General features: G+C 26.8%; 1 protein-coding gene across 4 annotated transcripts; it reads left to right on the plus strand.

The window, feature by feature from the left end:
* The first annotated feature begins 352 nt into the window (after window positions 1-352).
* Window positions 353-8,899, plus strand: LOC100214698 (uncharacterized). 4 transcript variants are annotated; one of them, XM_065794000.1, is made up of 10 exons: window positions 353-596; window positions 3,136-3,314; window positions 3,462-3,754; window positions 4,107-4,162; window positions 4,451-4,613; window positions 4,712-4,839; window positions 4,944-5,175; window positions 5,311-5,785; window positions 5,867-6,869; window positions 7,819-8,899. In XM_065794000.1, exons 2-10 carry the CDS (start codon window positions 3,156-3,158, stop codon window positions 8,820-8,822), a joined length of 3,513 nt encoding a protein of 1,170 aa, XP_065650072.1. In that variant the 5' UTR covers window positions 353-596; window positions 3,136-3,155; the 3' UTR covers window positions 8,823-8,899. The 4 variants fall into 4 exon arrangements, with proteins under 4 accessions (XP_065650072.1, XP_065650073.1, XP_065650075.1 ...); XM_065794001.1 differs by lacking the exon at window positions 353-596 and adding an exon at window positions 1,501-1,650; XM_065794003.1 differs by lacking the exon at window positions 353-596 and adding an exon at window positions 1,767-1,890 and having other exon boundaries at window positions 4,693-4,839.
* The last annotated feature ends 8,286 nt before the right edge of the window (window positions 8,900-17,185 follow it).

Genomic DNA, 17,185 nt, shown 5'->3' on the forward strand with positions numbered 1-17,185 from the left:
TTTATAAAACAGCTAAAAAATGAAATAGTATATATATATATATATATATATATATATATATATATATATATATATATATATATATATATATATATATATATATATATATATATATATATATATATATATATATATATATATATTTATATATATATATATATATATATATATATATATATATATATATATATATATATATATATATATATATATATATATATATATATATATATATGTATAACCATCTTTAAAAACCTGACTAGTTATGTTCATTTCGTAAGAATATTGAAAAAAGAAAAATATTTCATCACTTCGAAAAATATGAAAAATTTATCTAACATTCTTGAAAGCTGTTAGACTAGATACAATAAATACGACAACTGCTTCATCAACAAATGTGAAAAAAGATTTTTCATTTTTGACTTATGACGTTACAATACGTCATAGATTATTAATTACTTGAAAGTGTGATGGTTAGTGACATTATAAGGTAATTTTAATAAGGTATTTGACGTAAACATGGTTTACATCATAATTGTTACGTCATAAATTGGGGAAACAACTATCTATCCGAAATCGTACAAAAACGACTAGAGGTAACTAAATACTCCTTAGCATAACTTTGTAAACATGATTACATTTATTTGACTTGTAAACATAGTGCGTGATTAATAATAAATTGCAAAGTAAATTAAGATAAATAAAACTCTGCCCAACTATAAATTTTATACCTAATATTCAAAAGTTTAATGACTTTTATACTAAAGTTTTATCTTAAAACATTTATTATTTCTAATAATATATTATGTTTATATTTAATATTTCTAATAATACTGAAATTAAGTACTATAAAAAAACATTTCAAGTTTCATTTTTTTTTGTTTTAAGAAAACAAAACCGTGAATTTTATATATGGGCACAATCAGGAGTGAACCTTATCTAGGGAAAAGAAAAGCCTTGAAAAAGTTATTACATTTGATTTACATTCTAATAGTTTTTTTATTAAAATAAATAAATTATTCGCTTCGCTTCTTAGTTTTAATTTTGTTAAAAACTGCGTAACGATATTAGATTACTTGTTCCGTCAGTCAATTTATAAATAAAGTAAATATAAAGTTGATTATAATATTTGTTTGCAAAATGTATGAAGTTAATAACATTATGCATCAATTTTTTTTTTCTTCTTAACTTCGTTTTTTCTTACTATTATAAATATATAAAATTGTTTTAAACAATTTGCTGTTGTTTAAAATAACAATAACGATTATTTAAATGTTTTAACAAATCTTTACACAAACGATTTTTATTAGTTAATAAGTTATTAACGACTTCTGTCTCGAAGTCATAATAATTGTAACAACTTTTTAAATGTCGGATTAACGAAGAAAAAAAAAAACGTGCATTAACCTTCTCTCATAACTATGTAAAATTTAAAAAAAAAATAAGGTAAATGAAAATATAGCAACCGCTATTAAAACAACAAATTTATATGGAGTTTTTAGCGGTTTTTTAAACAAACATTTCTTTTATTATAAACGAGAATATTATTAAATGTAGTAAGGAATTTAAAGTTTTTATATGTATGCTGTTTTTGCAAATCTTCCGACGTTCGGTTTATCTTCTTGAAATTGGTTCATAATATTGACAGCGGTATATAATCTTTTGAGAACATTTTTTTGTTTAATGTTTTAGGTTTATTATCAATAGTATATTATAACGCTTTAATCTTTATTACAATAAAAATAATCGGTGACATTTTTAATTTTATTAAACTTTTGATATTGGTGCAAAATCACGGAATACTTGTTAGAGATATTAAAAAAAAAAAAAAAAGTTAAAATGGCATCTTACAAATTTTTGCGAAATAGAGTTTTAACAAAAAGTTTAAAGGTTAGCTAAGTTTTTGTGAATACAGTTAAAAAAAAAAGTTTTCAGGATGCATCGATGTAAAATTATCTTTGTTTCTATATATATTTAAAAGTATATAGCGTTTTTTACTGTTTATTATTGCTATCACTGTTATTATTATTATAAAAACTACTAAGTTTTTGTTGTTATAATTAATATTGTTATTGTTTACTATTATTATTATTATTATTATTATTATTGTTATTATTATTGTTATTATTATTGTTATTTGCAGTAGTTTTAGTAGTAGTAGTAGTAGTAGTTGTTGTTGTTGTTGTAGTTGTAGTAGTTGAATTTGTAGTAATAGTTGCAGTAGTAGGATTTGTAAATGTAGTAAATATTTGGATAAGCAAAAATAGTAATAGCAACAACAGGAGTAGTAGTGGTAGAAGTAGTAATAGGAGTAGCATTGTTATGCTGCATTTTTAACGTTTTTACTTTATTAATTATTTTATATTTTCTGGCAGCTTGACGAAGATTTGTATGAATTAGATATTTTTGCAGAGTATTGAGTAAATATTCTCAATCAAAAAAGGTTTATTTGTTTTAAAAACGAGTTTAACATACCTTCACAACTTTCTACATTTTTATGAAACGCAAAACATTTATTTTTATTAGTTAAATCCACGCTAAAAGTAGATAAAATCCATGGTAAAAGTAGATAAGTAAAGTAGGTTTGTTATTAAATCCTAAACATTATAGAGGTGGGAGCAGGATTTATTTTTTAAATATATTTTTGTGTACCAACACTAAAATGGCTAATCTTTTCATTTCATTTAATCTTTTCATGTTCGAGCATGTATATACCATATATATATATATATTATATATATATACATATATATATATATATATATATATATAAATATATATATATATATATATATATATATATATATATATATATATATATATATATATATATATATATATATATATACATAGTATAATGCATTTAAAAATTGATATTATAAAGTTGCAAATCTTTTTTTCGCAAATTTTTTATCGGTACTGGCAAATTTTCTTTTTTATGATTATCTGTACCGTAATGAACATTATATTTAGTTAAGGAATTTAAAGTAATTTTTTCTTCGAATTTCGAAAAAATAATTAAATTTAAAAAAAGACTAAAACATTAAATTAAGAACTTCTTTCAAAAATTAATTTTATTTACAACTGTTAAAAAATGTTATATGATTTTAAAAAGTATATATAAAAAAACTTTAGAATAAAAAAGAAACTAACTTATGGAAAGTCTTCCGATTGAAGTTACACATGTAAGAAATGAAGAATTGGAGCCATATAAAAATGGAAAAAAGATTGGAAACTATTTACTTGGGTCAACTATAGGCGAGGGTTCTTTTGCTAAAGTCAAAGAAGCTATCCACGTAATAACTGGTGAAAAAGTAAATTTTTTAAATATTCCACTAGTATAACTTTGTAAAATTTTCTAAAATAAATATCGCCCCCCCCCCTTTTTTTTTTTTTTTTCGTTTTTGCCAATTAAAAAACCATAGTTGCTAAGTTGGAAAACAAAATATTTTTCTTATTAGGTAGCCATAAAAATTATAAATAAAAAACATGCAAGTGAAGATCGTTACATGCGTAAGAATCTTCGACGCGAAGCGCTTATTCAACAACGCGTGCGACATCCAAACATTGTTCAACTATTTGAGGTGCTTGAAACTGAGCATTTTTACTACCTTGTTATGGAATATGCTTGTGGAGGTGAGTTGTCTGACTATATGACAGAGAACAAAAAAATTGATGAAGCTATGGCTAAGAAACTAGTCTTTCAACTTGTGTCTGCAGTACTGAGTATGCACAAAGCAGGAGTAGTCCACAGGTTAGTTAGATTAAATTGAAATACTTTTAACTAATATATAAAATACCTGTAATTTATAAAATAAATGTAATTTATAATGTTTTAAGTTTTTATGAAATTTTATAAAAAAGTTAGATAAAGAGCTTATAAAAAAGTTTCTAAAATTTCGTTTTAAACTGTATTTTATATTTTCTTGCAAGTAACTTGGGTTAAAAGATGTTGGTCAATGCCCCTAACAAGCCTATACTCGCCCCTGATAACTATTTATTACATATTTGTTATTATTGCTTTATGTGTTTGTTACTAATAATTCAATAATTAAATTCAAAGATTTTTTTTTACTTTTCTATTGATAGCTAATTTGATATTTTAGAGATTTGAAAATTGCAAACTTCCTTCTTACTGAAGAAAAAGATCTAAAAATTACAGGTGAGTGAAAAAAGTTATTTTAACAAATACAATATTTTAAATACACGAAAAAATAAGTGGTAACCTCAGAAACAAGAGATCCAAAGTTTGATATCTGCTCTGGCTATATTTGCAATATTGGTAAGAAATATAATAAAGCGGCGTGAATTTCTTGTCAAATTATTTTCCGTCGTGGTCTGTGGCACGACGAGAACTTTATTTGGAGCACCTTAATAGCCAAAATATTTATTTGTAGGCATTAAAAGTTAAAATTGTTGATTTGGAAACTGTATTTAAAAAATATTTTAGATTTTGGATTAAGTAACACTATATCTGAAGAAAGTATTGAAGCATTTCAAAAGACAGGAATTTTTCCTCAACTGCTCACAACGTATTGTGGAAGTCCTTTATACGCTGCTCCAGAAGTTATTGCACAGAAAACTTATGGACCTCAAGTGGATGTTTGGAGCGTGTAAATAATTAAAATTATAATATACATTCTTTTATATTTTATATTAAAGCAACAGCTCGTTTATCTTCTTTCAACATAGTGATTTTAAAAAATTTTAGCGGAGTGAACATGTATGCCATGTTAGTGGGATACGTACCTTATTACATAGAGCCTTTAAATCTGATGACATTGTACGAAAAAATGATGCAGCGAAACATGTCACCTATACCCAAATTTTTATCAGAAGGTATGAACATTTTAAAAATATAACTTGAACGTTGTTTATGTTGTACTTGAACATTTAAAATAAAACATCGTTATTTTATTAAAATTTTAATAAAATATTTTTAGAATGTAGAGATCTTATTATGCGACTTTTGGAACCTATACCAGAATGGCGCATTACTTTAGAGCAAGTTCTACATCATAAATGGTTCAAATCTTTAGAAAAAATTCAGTGTCACGTTTCACTTGGTGATGTAATGAGCGCAAATAAGCAGTTATGTAAAAGCGTTCTCACTTACATGCAACAAGTTCTTAATATCGACTATAATGAAGCAGCAACAGCGGTCTTTTCAAACAGGCAAGTAATAAATCGTTGATTATTTAAAATAATTAGCTAAATACGTGTTACGATAATTTTTTTATTATTTCTTAATTTATTGTTAACTTTTTTCATATGTATTATTAATATTTAACGATGTTTTTATGATTTTAGAGCTACGCATGCGTCCGCCGTTTATCATCTTTTAATTCGAAGATATGATAGATTTATTAGGAGTAAGTCATTATGTTACAGCAACTTTCAAATAGAAAATTCCGTAGCTGGAACAACTCCCACTTTTAAGCCATTAAAAGTAAAAAAATATTTGTATCAAGGAAAAAAAATTACTTCATTCTCCAAAACACAAAATGTTTCCCCTGAAAAGGAAAAAAGTAAAGTTGATTTTACAATAAATAGCATCCGATTATCTGGTTTTGAAAAATTAAATATCTTAGAAAAAAATTTTGACAAAGTAAAGTCAAGTGAAAAACTTTCGCATTTAAGTATAGATCCTCATAAAACTCCTCATCGTGGAGCACATTTGTCGCTGACTATCCCTGCAAAAACTGATAAGAATAATCCGAATATAGAACCGATAGATAGACAGATAAATGACAGTTCAAAGATCAAAGATTCATCAAATATTTCGGTACGTTTTTAAGTATTTTTGTTTAAAAAGTTGATATTTGATCATTTTTATAATATTTTATTGTGACACTTTTTTTTACAGCCTAATATTACTGAGTGGAAACTAACAAAAATTCATAAAAAGCCGTTATTGACCGCAGATGAAGCAAGCTCTTATAGAAAATCTTGCACTAAAATTTCACAAATTGGAAGTAGTAAAACCGATGTAAATAATGTCAACGAGTCTATGAGTGTAAATAAATCGGAAAGCCCTAACAAAATACCTATAAAAATGATGTTTTCTTCTAACGAAATGGAAAAATTATCGTCTCTTGAAAAAAATATCTATACTGTACCCCCGAACTCCCACGAATGTGTCGTAAAGCAATCAAATAATGTAGACGCAGAAACAACTCTGCCTTTTAGCTCTATGAATTTGGATGAACTAAAACAGGCATTAAATTTTAGCAAAAAGAAGTTTTTGGAAACGCATAAAACAGTCACCGGAAAATGTTTTAGTCCAACAGCAGCCAACTCTAAAACGGATATTAAAACAATTGATAGGGAAAGAGTCTCAGAGCAGTGTATATCACCAACAGCCGCAACAGTAAGACAGTTAACAAATGATTTTACTAATAGCTGTATTTCTCAAGGAGAGTTGTTAACAAACATTACGGATGACGAAAACAATAATCCAATTGATAATTTACTTAACTCAAACAAATTCACTTTCAATGGAACGTTGCAGGAAAAGAGTTCTGAGTCGCCAACGATAAAGAACACTCGGTTAACGGAAGAATACCCGATCCGAATAGATGATCACCAGCTCCGGCAGAATGATCAGACTCCAAAAATAGTAAAAATAGCAGCCAATAAAAAAACCTTTGAACTTAAAGTCAAACAATTTGCACAGTTTAAAAACGAAAACAATTGTGACAGTAGCTATTCAAAAAAACCAACCAATGGATTTTTATTAAAACCGTTGGAATTTAATTTAAACTTTCGAAACAAAATGAAATCTTATCATCAAAAAAAGCAGACGTGTTCAGAGTGTCCAAAAATGATATCAGACGAACTTGTGAACAAGAAAGAGGATGAGGTGCAAGGTAGGATTAATGATTTTCGATAATTTTTCTTATTGCTATAATATGCTGCCTTACAAGCAAGTGTGGCCAATTTTGTTATGATCGAATATTTGAAAAGTTTTTTTTATAAAGAAAAAAACTTTTTTATTTTGTATATAAAACGTTATAAAAATATATATTTATAAAAATAGGTTCTAATGTTCGGTTAAATCTTATTGGTTCAATGCTTATTTTCTAAAAGAAACTATTGTACTGTATTGTGTATAAGTACAATATATTAGAAAGTTTAGCTTTATGCATTCATAATTTTTACATTCTCAAATTATTTTTTTATATATGTTTAATTAAGCAAATCTAGTTGAAAAGTTTATCAAAAATACTCTATACAAGTATAATGATAAGTCATTGACATATAGAAGTAACGTCAGTAGTAACATTTTTGAAATACTTGAATAATACAACTTTAAGACTAATAGACATTTTGAGCAGCAGGCGACTTCTTAAAGGTAACCACAAGTTGAATTTTACTATTATTTTATTTATGCTCGCGAGAAAAACGTTATCTTGCGTTATCTTGAGTAAACTATAACTAAACAACAAGTTTACAAAATGACAAATCGTTTTTGCTGTGAAATATTGTTTTTTAAGTAAACAATATGACAAAGTTCACTTTTGATGTTTTTTGTTTGGGATAAATATCGACGTGAGTATTAAATATCCATACATATAATCAGCATCAACATGTACTCTTTATATACATATGCATAATTAATTTGTGAATATACTTTCTAAAGAATCTTATAAAAAGTTCTGAATTCGTAAGATTTTTATTTAAAATGTTTGCATTTTTTTTATTTTCTTAGGAATAGTATTAAAAAAGTTTTTATTTTATGAAGTATTTTTACAAAAGATTAAAATATTTGAAGGAACTCGGATTAAGTAAAGATGTATAAACATTATTTTCGTTTAGGTGAAACAACAGAAGACGCCAAGTTATCTTCTGAAGGATTATCTTCTATTGAAAGCTGTACCATGAATAACCATAACACTGATTTTATATCGTTTCCTACAGATGTTACAAATACATCAAACACATGTACAGATGATACTTATAAATGTATAGATGATATCTACAGATGCACAAACAACGCAGATGATATCGACGGATGCACGAACAGCGACGATTTATTTACAAGCGCTACAGATGACAATGATTTGAATAAATTAGATTCAAATACAAAACCAACTCAAAAAACATCAATTAAAATTACCACAAAAAAGCATAAATGTAATATAGAAAATTCAACAGCCCATGCCAATCCAAATAGCGATTCAAAAAGTTCCGCCAACTCGTATGATAGTGGGTTTTTTGGAGCTAGCTCAACAGAGGATGGAATCATTATCAGCCCAACAGATAGTAATTCTAACAATAAGAATACAACAAGCCCAGAAATTATAGAGGGTCAAAGAATATTTTCAAAAATACAAACCAAAGAAAAAGATTTTTACAGGCCCACGTATTCTCAAACTCCGATATTTAACAGAAAAATTGAGTTTGGAATAGTAAACGATTATGGTATACATAAAACTTGGGGAAGTATGGAACTGAATAAAAATGATATTAGTATGTCATCACAAAAACCTACGTTTCAAAGAGCAAACTCAAAAATTATGGATAACAAAAATAAACAGTTTGCACACGAAATTAAGAGAAATAACTGGAGTTATGCTTCTTTACCTCATACAAAACTCAGGACATTAAATTTATCAAAAGAAGACAATATTGAAAAAACTTTGCAAAGTCCTATTATACACAACCCTCGTTTTCTCGATGACGTATCTATGCCTTCGGTAACATTAACAACCGAACCTGGCTTGGGTAGTAGGTCTTCTAAAACTTTTAATTTAGCACGAGCTTTGGAAAATGCTAAATTAAGAAGGCGAGGAACGAAAAGCGCTTTAGATAATTATTAACTTTTTTTATGATGATAAATAGCTAAGTCAGATATAAAATTTTTTTTACTACGAATATTAAATTTTATATATATAAATTTTCTACTTTTGTGAAGCATGTTCGCGGTAATAATAGTTCAAATTTCACATTACAAATGAAATGAATAAACAAAACAAAGCAAAAAACCATCTAAAAATACTTTGGTTTTTATTAAACCAATATTAAAAACTTTAAGAGCACTTGATTAGCAAATTAAAGCTCCTCCCTCATATGTTGCAATAAAATAGTGTCAAATTTGGGTTACTTATTATTTAATAGCTAATTTCTTGATTGATTAGTAAGTTCACTTTGAATTTTTTGATAGATTAACAACATCCAGTGATGAATATTTCCGGAAATTTTAAAAAAAAAACATTTTTATAATTCACTAATTTACTCCTATATAATAAAGAAATTTGCAGAGAAGTATGCATCTAATCCTCTTAGATATTTGTCATATTTTTGTTCAAATATGCATAAGAATGAAAAGCCACAAGTTATTTAGAAAAAAATTTAATTTTACATTAAATTTTTAGGTTACTTAAATTTTTTTTTCCATGTAACACATTGTTAATGCATAGCCATTTCAGATGGTACATAAAAATCAATATTATCTTCACTTAAATATTCAGTCATATTCATCATCATCTTCTAAACGAAATCAAAAGTAGACTTATGGTATAACATACACCAAGTCAGATTTAGACTTAGTGTAAACATGGAAGTATAAAATAGATGGAAGTTCAACCGCATTAAAATTCTTCGGGCTATGCTTGTAACCTTTTGCATCGTAAGCGAAAAGAAAACGACTTCAAGACTATACTTAAACGCTCAATCTTCATACGCAAATAGGTACGTTTATAATAATTTAAAAATATTGTATTTTGAAGGTTCGCCAATAAGATTCAAGTATAAACATTAAAAAGTTGTCTTTTTAATCAAATGTCGTGTTGTGATTTAAAGCAAAAAAAGAAGCTTAACTAACATATGCTTTTAAAATAAAGAGGTTCTATTTAACTACCGAGTTTTAGTAAACCTTTTGCTGAATAATTGGAAATATTAATGGTTAAAACTATGCAGCATATCCCTAGAATAATTCTTTTTTTAATGTTTTAATAAAAATCATTTCAGTGAATATTGTTGTTTTTTGTCCAGTGAAACTTGTTTTTTTTTTTTTTTATTGTCGGTAACAACCATACCCCCGAAACGAATTGCTTTAATGTTTGCGGCTCGATGAACTTCGATACTTCCATGGTATGGTAGCCCCAGACCCCGAAAAGTCTTAATCCGCCACTGTCTGTAGGGAATTATACAAATCAGTAACAAATGTCCAAAAGAATTTATCAGTATAAGCAATCATTATAATTACAATATAGCTATACTCATAAATACCAATATATTAGTATATTGTTACTAGGGAATCCAATTACAATTATCGATTACCCGAGTACCCGAGTAATTGATACTTTATAAGCAAGTTCCGAGTAGTCGACTACTCGGAATATTTTTTTCGAGTATCGAGTATAATATTTAAACAAAAAAATGTAAATATTGCACATTCATTTATCAATCGAGTATCGGTATTCTACCGTTTTTTCTTCTTTTATCGATTTGGTAAAAGAAATTTGGGCGACACAAATGAAACTGATGCGTCTTCTTCGAAAAACACAAAATCAGTCGGAAATGGAATAATAAATTTCATAAGTCGAGAATCATTGAATGAAATATTGGCGAAATGTGCGACAAAAGATGGATTTAGCATCAAAGGAATTACTTCATCTGAAGCCATTAGGGGTTTCGTAGCAAGTCGCAATTATAAAATGCCAAAGAGTGAAACAACGGTAATGAAATATATAATGGATTTTTATAAAGAAAAAAAAGAAGAATTAATGGCGTCGTTATTAGAGCAAAAAAAATCTGGAGAGAGATTCAGTATTACTGTCGATGAATGGAGTGATATAAACGTTAGAAGGTTCATGAATATCACTCTTCATTCAGCAACAAAGCCACCTGTAGTCTTGGGTCTATCTGCAATAATAGGTTCTTGTGATTCAAATGCCACTATCGATTTGGTAAAAGCAAAACTTAAAAATTATGGAATTGAAATGGATAATGATATCGTCGGATCCACACATGATGGAGCATCAGTCATGGTAAAATATGGGAAAAATATTTTACCATTTTCTCAGTTATGCTACAACCATGCTATACATCTTGCTGTACTTGATGTATTTTATAAAAAAAGTGGGAGTTTAATTACGAATGATGATGCGGTAATTGATACAAATTTCCAAGATGATGAGAATTTAAAATATGGTGAAAATTTAGCAGATGATGATTGTGTTGAAACTACCGAACAAAATGATGAGGTAGCTGATGCATTTGCTTTTGATGGTAACTTAAATTTCCAAAATGATTTAGTTAGACAATTACCAATCTTTCGTGAAGGCATTGGCAAAATTCTTGATGAAACACGAAAAATTATTAAATTTTTCAAATATTCTTCAGTTCGAAGCAGTGTTCTTGAAAAGCATATAATAGATCAAGAAGGCAAAAAGTTACGATTGCTACTCGATTGCAAAACAAGATGGAACTCAATAATACCAATGGTAAATCGTTTCATAAAAATTTTTGCATACAAACGATTGCATACAAAAGGCTCTAATGGAATTAGGTCAGCAAAAATGTTCACAAAAAAATATCAAAGTTTTAGAAGAAATATCACATGTTTTACAACCGGTTGAGCTTGCTGTTAAAGAGCTCAGTAAAGATAATAATAATCTTTTAAAAGCTGAAGGAGTATGCATTTTTTTGCTAAACAAACTAAAAGAAACAAATACGCAGTTAGCCATGGAGATGTTCACTGCTTTGAAGAAAAGAATTGAAGAAAGACGAAATGAGGATGTTGTATCACTCTTGCGTTTTTTACAATCTGGAAATTATCCTAAACCAGAGATTACCTGCCATTTTACTTATTTAAAAAAAAGTTCTATTCATTTATTGGCTAAAGAAACCTTCAAAAGGCTGTTCAATGAAGATCCTGCAAACACACAGATGGATACAGAGTTAACAATTGAAAATGAAGAAATAATTTCAAATAATGGTTTGGTTTCAAATTATGATGAACTCCAAAAAACAATTGAATTAATTATGACTGTTCCGAAAGAAAATAATGAGAGAAAATCCACATTGGAAAAAGAAATGAAGTTGTGGGAGAAAGATTGTTCAAAACGAGGTGACTCTATTGGAAAACTTTTTACAGCATTATTGACAATACAACCAACGTCAACAGTAAGTGAATGAGTGTTTTCGGTAGCTTCAGCTTTTGTCACAAAAACCCGAAATCAGTTGAAAATGGAAACGGTTGACAAACTTGTATTTTTTAAAGTATTATTTTTTAAATAAAAAATAGATTTAAAACTAAAATTGTTGCATTTTATTTTAAATTTAATTAACACAACATGGTGTGGGTAAATTTTTTTTTTTTTACCTGGATACCCGGGTACCCGGGTAATTAAAAAAATAAATACTCGATTACCCGGATAACGTAAAAATACGATTATTTGGACTCACTAATTGTTACCAATATATTAATAATATTGTTATACCTATTTATATTATTTAAAAAAAAATTTAAAATAAACAATTGTTAGTATCCTTATTACTAAAAGTATAACTATTGCTGTTGTTGTAATCATTATTATTACCCTTATTATCATTGGATATTTAGTTTTGGACTAATACTAGTAGTAAGCAACCCGTAATACAGGTTATTAGTAATTAAATCATTAATAACAATAATAACATATTAAGAGCTTGATATATTATCTGCAAAAATTTAATAAAAATCTATCTATAAATAATATTTTAAGTTTGACTTCCTATCAGCGATGCCATTGCTTATAGTAAACAACATAATAAGACTGCATTAAAATCAGCTAAGTTCTTTTTAAAATTTGTCACAACATAGCAGGTACCAGAAAAGGAAAGTCAAGTAAAGCCTGCCAATGCCTAAAAATGAAATGAAAAAAAAAATTACAATTTTCAATTACAAAAGTATTATTTGCCTTTTATTCTTAGTAGAATTACGATAATACTTTAACAGAAAATATAAAGAATATAAATATAACAGCCTAGTTCTATCAACACTAAACACAGTAACAATAGCGCATAGATTAATATATTTGTAAGCACACATTACTGTGTCTGCAGAATAAGTAAAAAGAAAAGACTATAAAAAAGCTAGACACAACGTAATAACACTGGCAAATAACTTAATAAGATATTTTTTAAATAAAATACTTGAACTAAAAAGATTTTATTTATTACAATTTTTGAACAATGGAGCGACAGTTATAGTTAAACAATTTGAACAATTATATCATCAAGTAGCAAGCAACTTGTAAAATATTTCTTACAGATGGTCATTATCAATTGTGGTGTGAAGAAATACGAAGAGCTCAATAATTACATAAGTTTTATCAATTCTTCTTCTCATCTAAAAGAGAGAGGGAGAGAAAGAAAGTGTTTCCAAAGCAGCATTTTAAAAAAAGTAAAAAAAAACACGCAATAAATAACAGTAACTGGTTTTATTATGTTACCAGTAAGCATAATTATTTTTACCTTAATTAAAAGTTAATTTCCAGCATTTCTCAATTAAATTCCAGCTTTTCTCTAACTGTTGACCAATGATTAATAGAGTGAACTTCACATCATATTAAATTTACAAAATTAAAACCATGTTTCAACAGTAAACAAACTAATCAAGTGATGACAAAGGCAACTAAAAAAAAAGAACATATTTATGATTGAAATTATAAAAAATATAAAACCATTTAAATTTAAAACTGTTATTAACTGAACTATAAATAGTAAAATTTATACTTTGCTTTGTTCTAAAATGTCTAAATTAAAATCAAATTAATAGAAATTAACACTGCTCGACACTGAATTCTTGCAAGTAAGTTTTCTGCTTGTCATCAGCATTTCTTACACATTAACGACAACTAATTACATCTTGCTTAGATTTATCTCTTTCATTTGACAACAACTCTTTTAAAGTTGCCTATTAGCATTTACACTAATAACTTCTTTGAGCCTAATATTATCCATTTCAATTTTAAGATTATTATTAAACATATTACCAGTAATCAGGGCATTAACCAAAAATAAACTTTATACCGCGTTTTTGCCGTATTGGGAATTTTTATTATTGTTGTTCTAGAAAATGTTGGGAATTTTCTAGAAAAGGTCCTATAAAACTCAAAAAAACACTCTAAAAAAAAAAAAGGTCATTGACTTTTGGGAATTTTAAGCCTATTGGGAATTCCGCGTTATACGCGGCACCATTGGGCTAGCTAACACCCTGGTAATATTACTGTTACAACTGAGTAATAAATGAATGTAAAACAATCTAACGAATTGTGATCTTTTCTATTCAAAGACTATATTTTAACTTAAGGTTTTTTAAAATCTTTTATAAGTTTATATATATATATATAGGTCATTTATCAATATAAAACAATATTTATTTACATCAATTATTTCTCTCTCTCTCTCTCTCTCTCTCTCTCTCTCTCTCTCTATATATATATATATATATATATATATATATATATATATATATATATATATATATATATATATATATATACACTCACATTTAAAAAGAAGCATAACACTTTAAACAATGAAACATGAAAAAGAATCATTATTTTTTTCAACTACTATCAGCTTTTCTAAGAGATAATATTTATACAGATACAGAGAAATATAAAATATACTTAAATATAGGCACATTTATGTATATAAACTTATGTGTCAACAAGTTACAGTCAGTTTTCCAAGTTAAGTACATAAAGTATACATCTAATATAAAATAAATCCAATATAAAATAAAACAAAATAGATAAAATAAACTTACTCAAATCAGCACCAATTTTACTGTTTAAAATTTTTTATTATTATTAACATTTCTATTAAATAAAAGAAATAAAAAAAAAAAAAAAAAAAAAAAAACAATTGAATTGAAGTGACTAAAAAACACTTCAGCTTTTTTCAATTGCTCTAAAAAATAGATTTCAACTCGTTCCAATAATGAAACTACCTATTAATCATTTTTAACAATAGACACCAACATAAAGAGGCGAACGTGTAAACGGCGCACCCTCTAAATTCGGTAACTTCTGACAATTAACGAGTGTGATTTTGGATGTAGTTTGCTTTCGGTACGGAGTTATTTTCGAGTGCGATTTAGGTAGTAATGTTTACTTAAAGTACGAAAGGAAAAAAATCGACAAAACTCTGTTTTTCTAACTTTATATATTGTTTTATTTTAAATAAAGTATAGCAAAATCGAACATTTAAAACAAAAATGATCTAATAAACTTACAAAAAAACAAATTTTGCATTTCTTTATGACAAACATGCGAGATAAAACAATTTATTTAAAAAATTGAACTTGTTTACTAATTATTTGTTATTATTATTACTAGTAGTATTTTAAAGCTTGCTTGAAACTAAAGCGTCATACTTACTATTAATATATATATATATATATATATATATATATATATATATATATATATATATATATATATATATATATATATATATATATATATATACATACACACATATATATATATACATACACACACACACACACACACACATATATATATATATATATATATATATATATATATATATATATATATATATATATATATAAATATATATATATATATATAGGGGAAAGGGGGCTAAATAGTACCCCCTAAGGAAAAAAATTAACAAAAATAAAACTAAATGTAGGAAAAAGTTTATTTTTAGATAGAAACAAGCATTGATGAAACTAAAACAAACAATCATAATTTCAAGCTGTAAATATTGAAATAAAGAGCACACTAATAAAAACTAAAAATAAACAAGGTGGTACTAATTACCCACAAGAAGGTTCAAATAGTACCACTAGTGAGGCTAATAAGTACCAAAGGGTATGAAGAAAAAAAAGCTTAGCACTAATAATAAGTAATAAATAAAACAATAACTGGTTCATTCTACACTTGTAAAATATATTTATTGACATAATTCACATATATAACTATCATGTGACCCATTTTGAGACTCAGATGATGAGCATGCAACATGTACCCATGCTCCACAAATTAAACACTGGATCATATCCTCCTCAATGTTCTCATCACACATGAAGCAGTATCAATGCTGCCCTTTGTAATCTTTAGAGGTTGGGGTAATTAGTACCACAGGTACGATTTACCCCACCATCACAGGTATGATTTACCCGACTATGACTAAACGTAGTTTTCTACTTCAGTGTTTTAATGGGTTAAGTGAATCGGAAAAAAACGTATTTATTAATGAAGAAGAATGGATCGGCTAACACCATAAAAAAATATAAATAAGTTACGTATATCCACGCCTGCAAGGTACGACTAGTAGGACAGTGTAATTATTACATCAATAGTGTAAAAAAAGGGAAACAGACTTACCTCCTTTCTTTAACGTTTGATTCCGCCATTTTTTGGTCAGTATACATATTTCATCTGCTGGCTTGATTTTATCGTGTTTCCGCCAATTTAAACGAATCAGAAAAAGAACAATGACGCTGGTACGAATTACACAGCGGTACTAATTACCCCCCTTTTCCCTATATATAGTTGATTTTTTGACGAAATTAAATAAAAATAACTACATGATTTTTACTACTAAAAGTTTATATATATATATATATATATATATATATATATATATATATATATATATATATATATATATATATATATATGTATATATATATATATATATATATATATATATATATATATATATATATATATATATATATATATATTAAAATATATCTAACTTTGTCATTCTGCTTAAATACTATTTATTTAAAAATAATAAATCTATATTAAAGGTAGTATACAAACCTACAAACAGGTATCCTCTCTAATAAAATAAAATAATTTCAGTAGATAAAATAAAACAGCTTATTTTATTAGAGAGTTACTTGTCATGTATATGTTGTAAAAAAATTGTAAAGAATTTCCAAAGGTTCTCAGTTTTAAAAGCAAAATACTCTCTGTATATTGCTTCATCAAGTCAACTCCACTTCAAATCACTTTGTTACCCGCAAATAAATATCTATCTTCACTTTACTCGACTCCAAAAAGCCTCGACATGATTTGATGTTGCTTGCGTTACAGGATCAACAAAGTTGGTTGTGTGATTTATTGTGAGATGGTTAAAGCATATGTTATTCAAATTATTGTATGCAGTCCATTGATCTGAATGAATTGTAGACTCAACATCTTTG

The sequence above is a fragment of the Hydra vulgaris genome, chromosome 03 (genome assembly GCF_038396675.1).
Source record: "Hydra vulgaris chromosome 03, alternate assembly HydraT2T_AEP".
Classification (NCBI taxonomy): Eukaryota; Metazoa; Cnidaria; class Hydrozoa; order Anthoathecata; family Hydridae; genus Hydra; species Hydra vulgaris.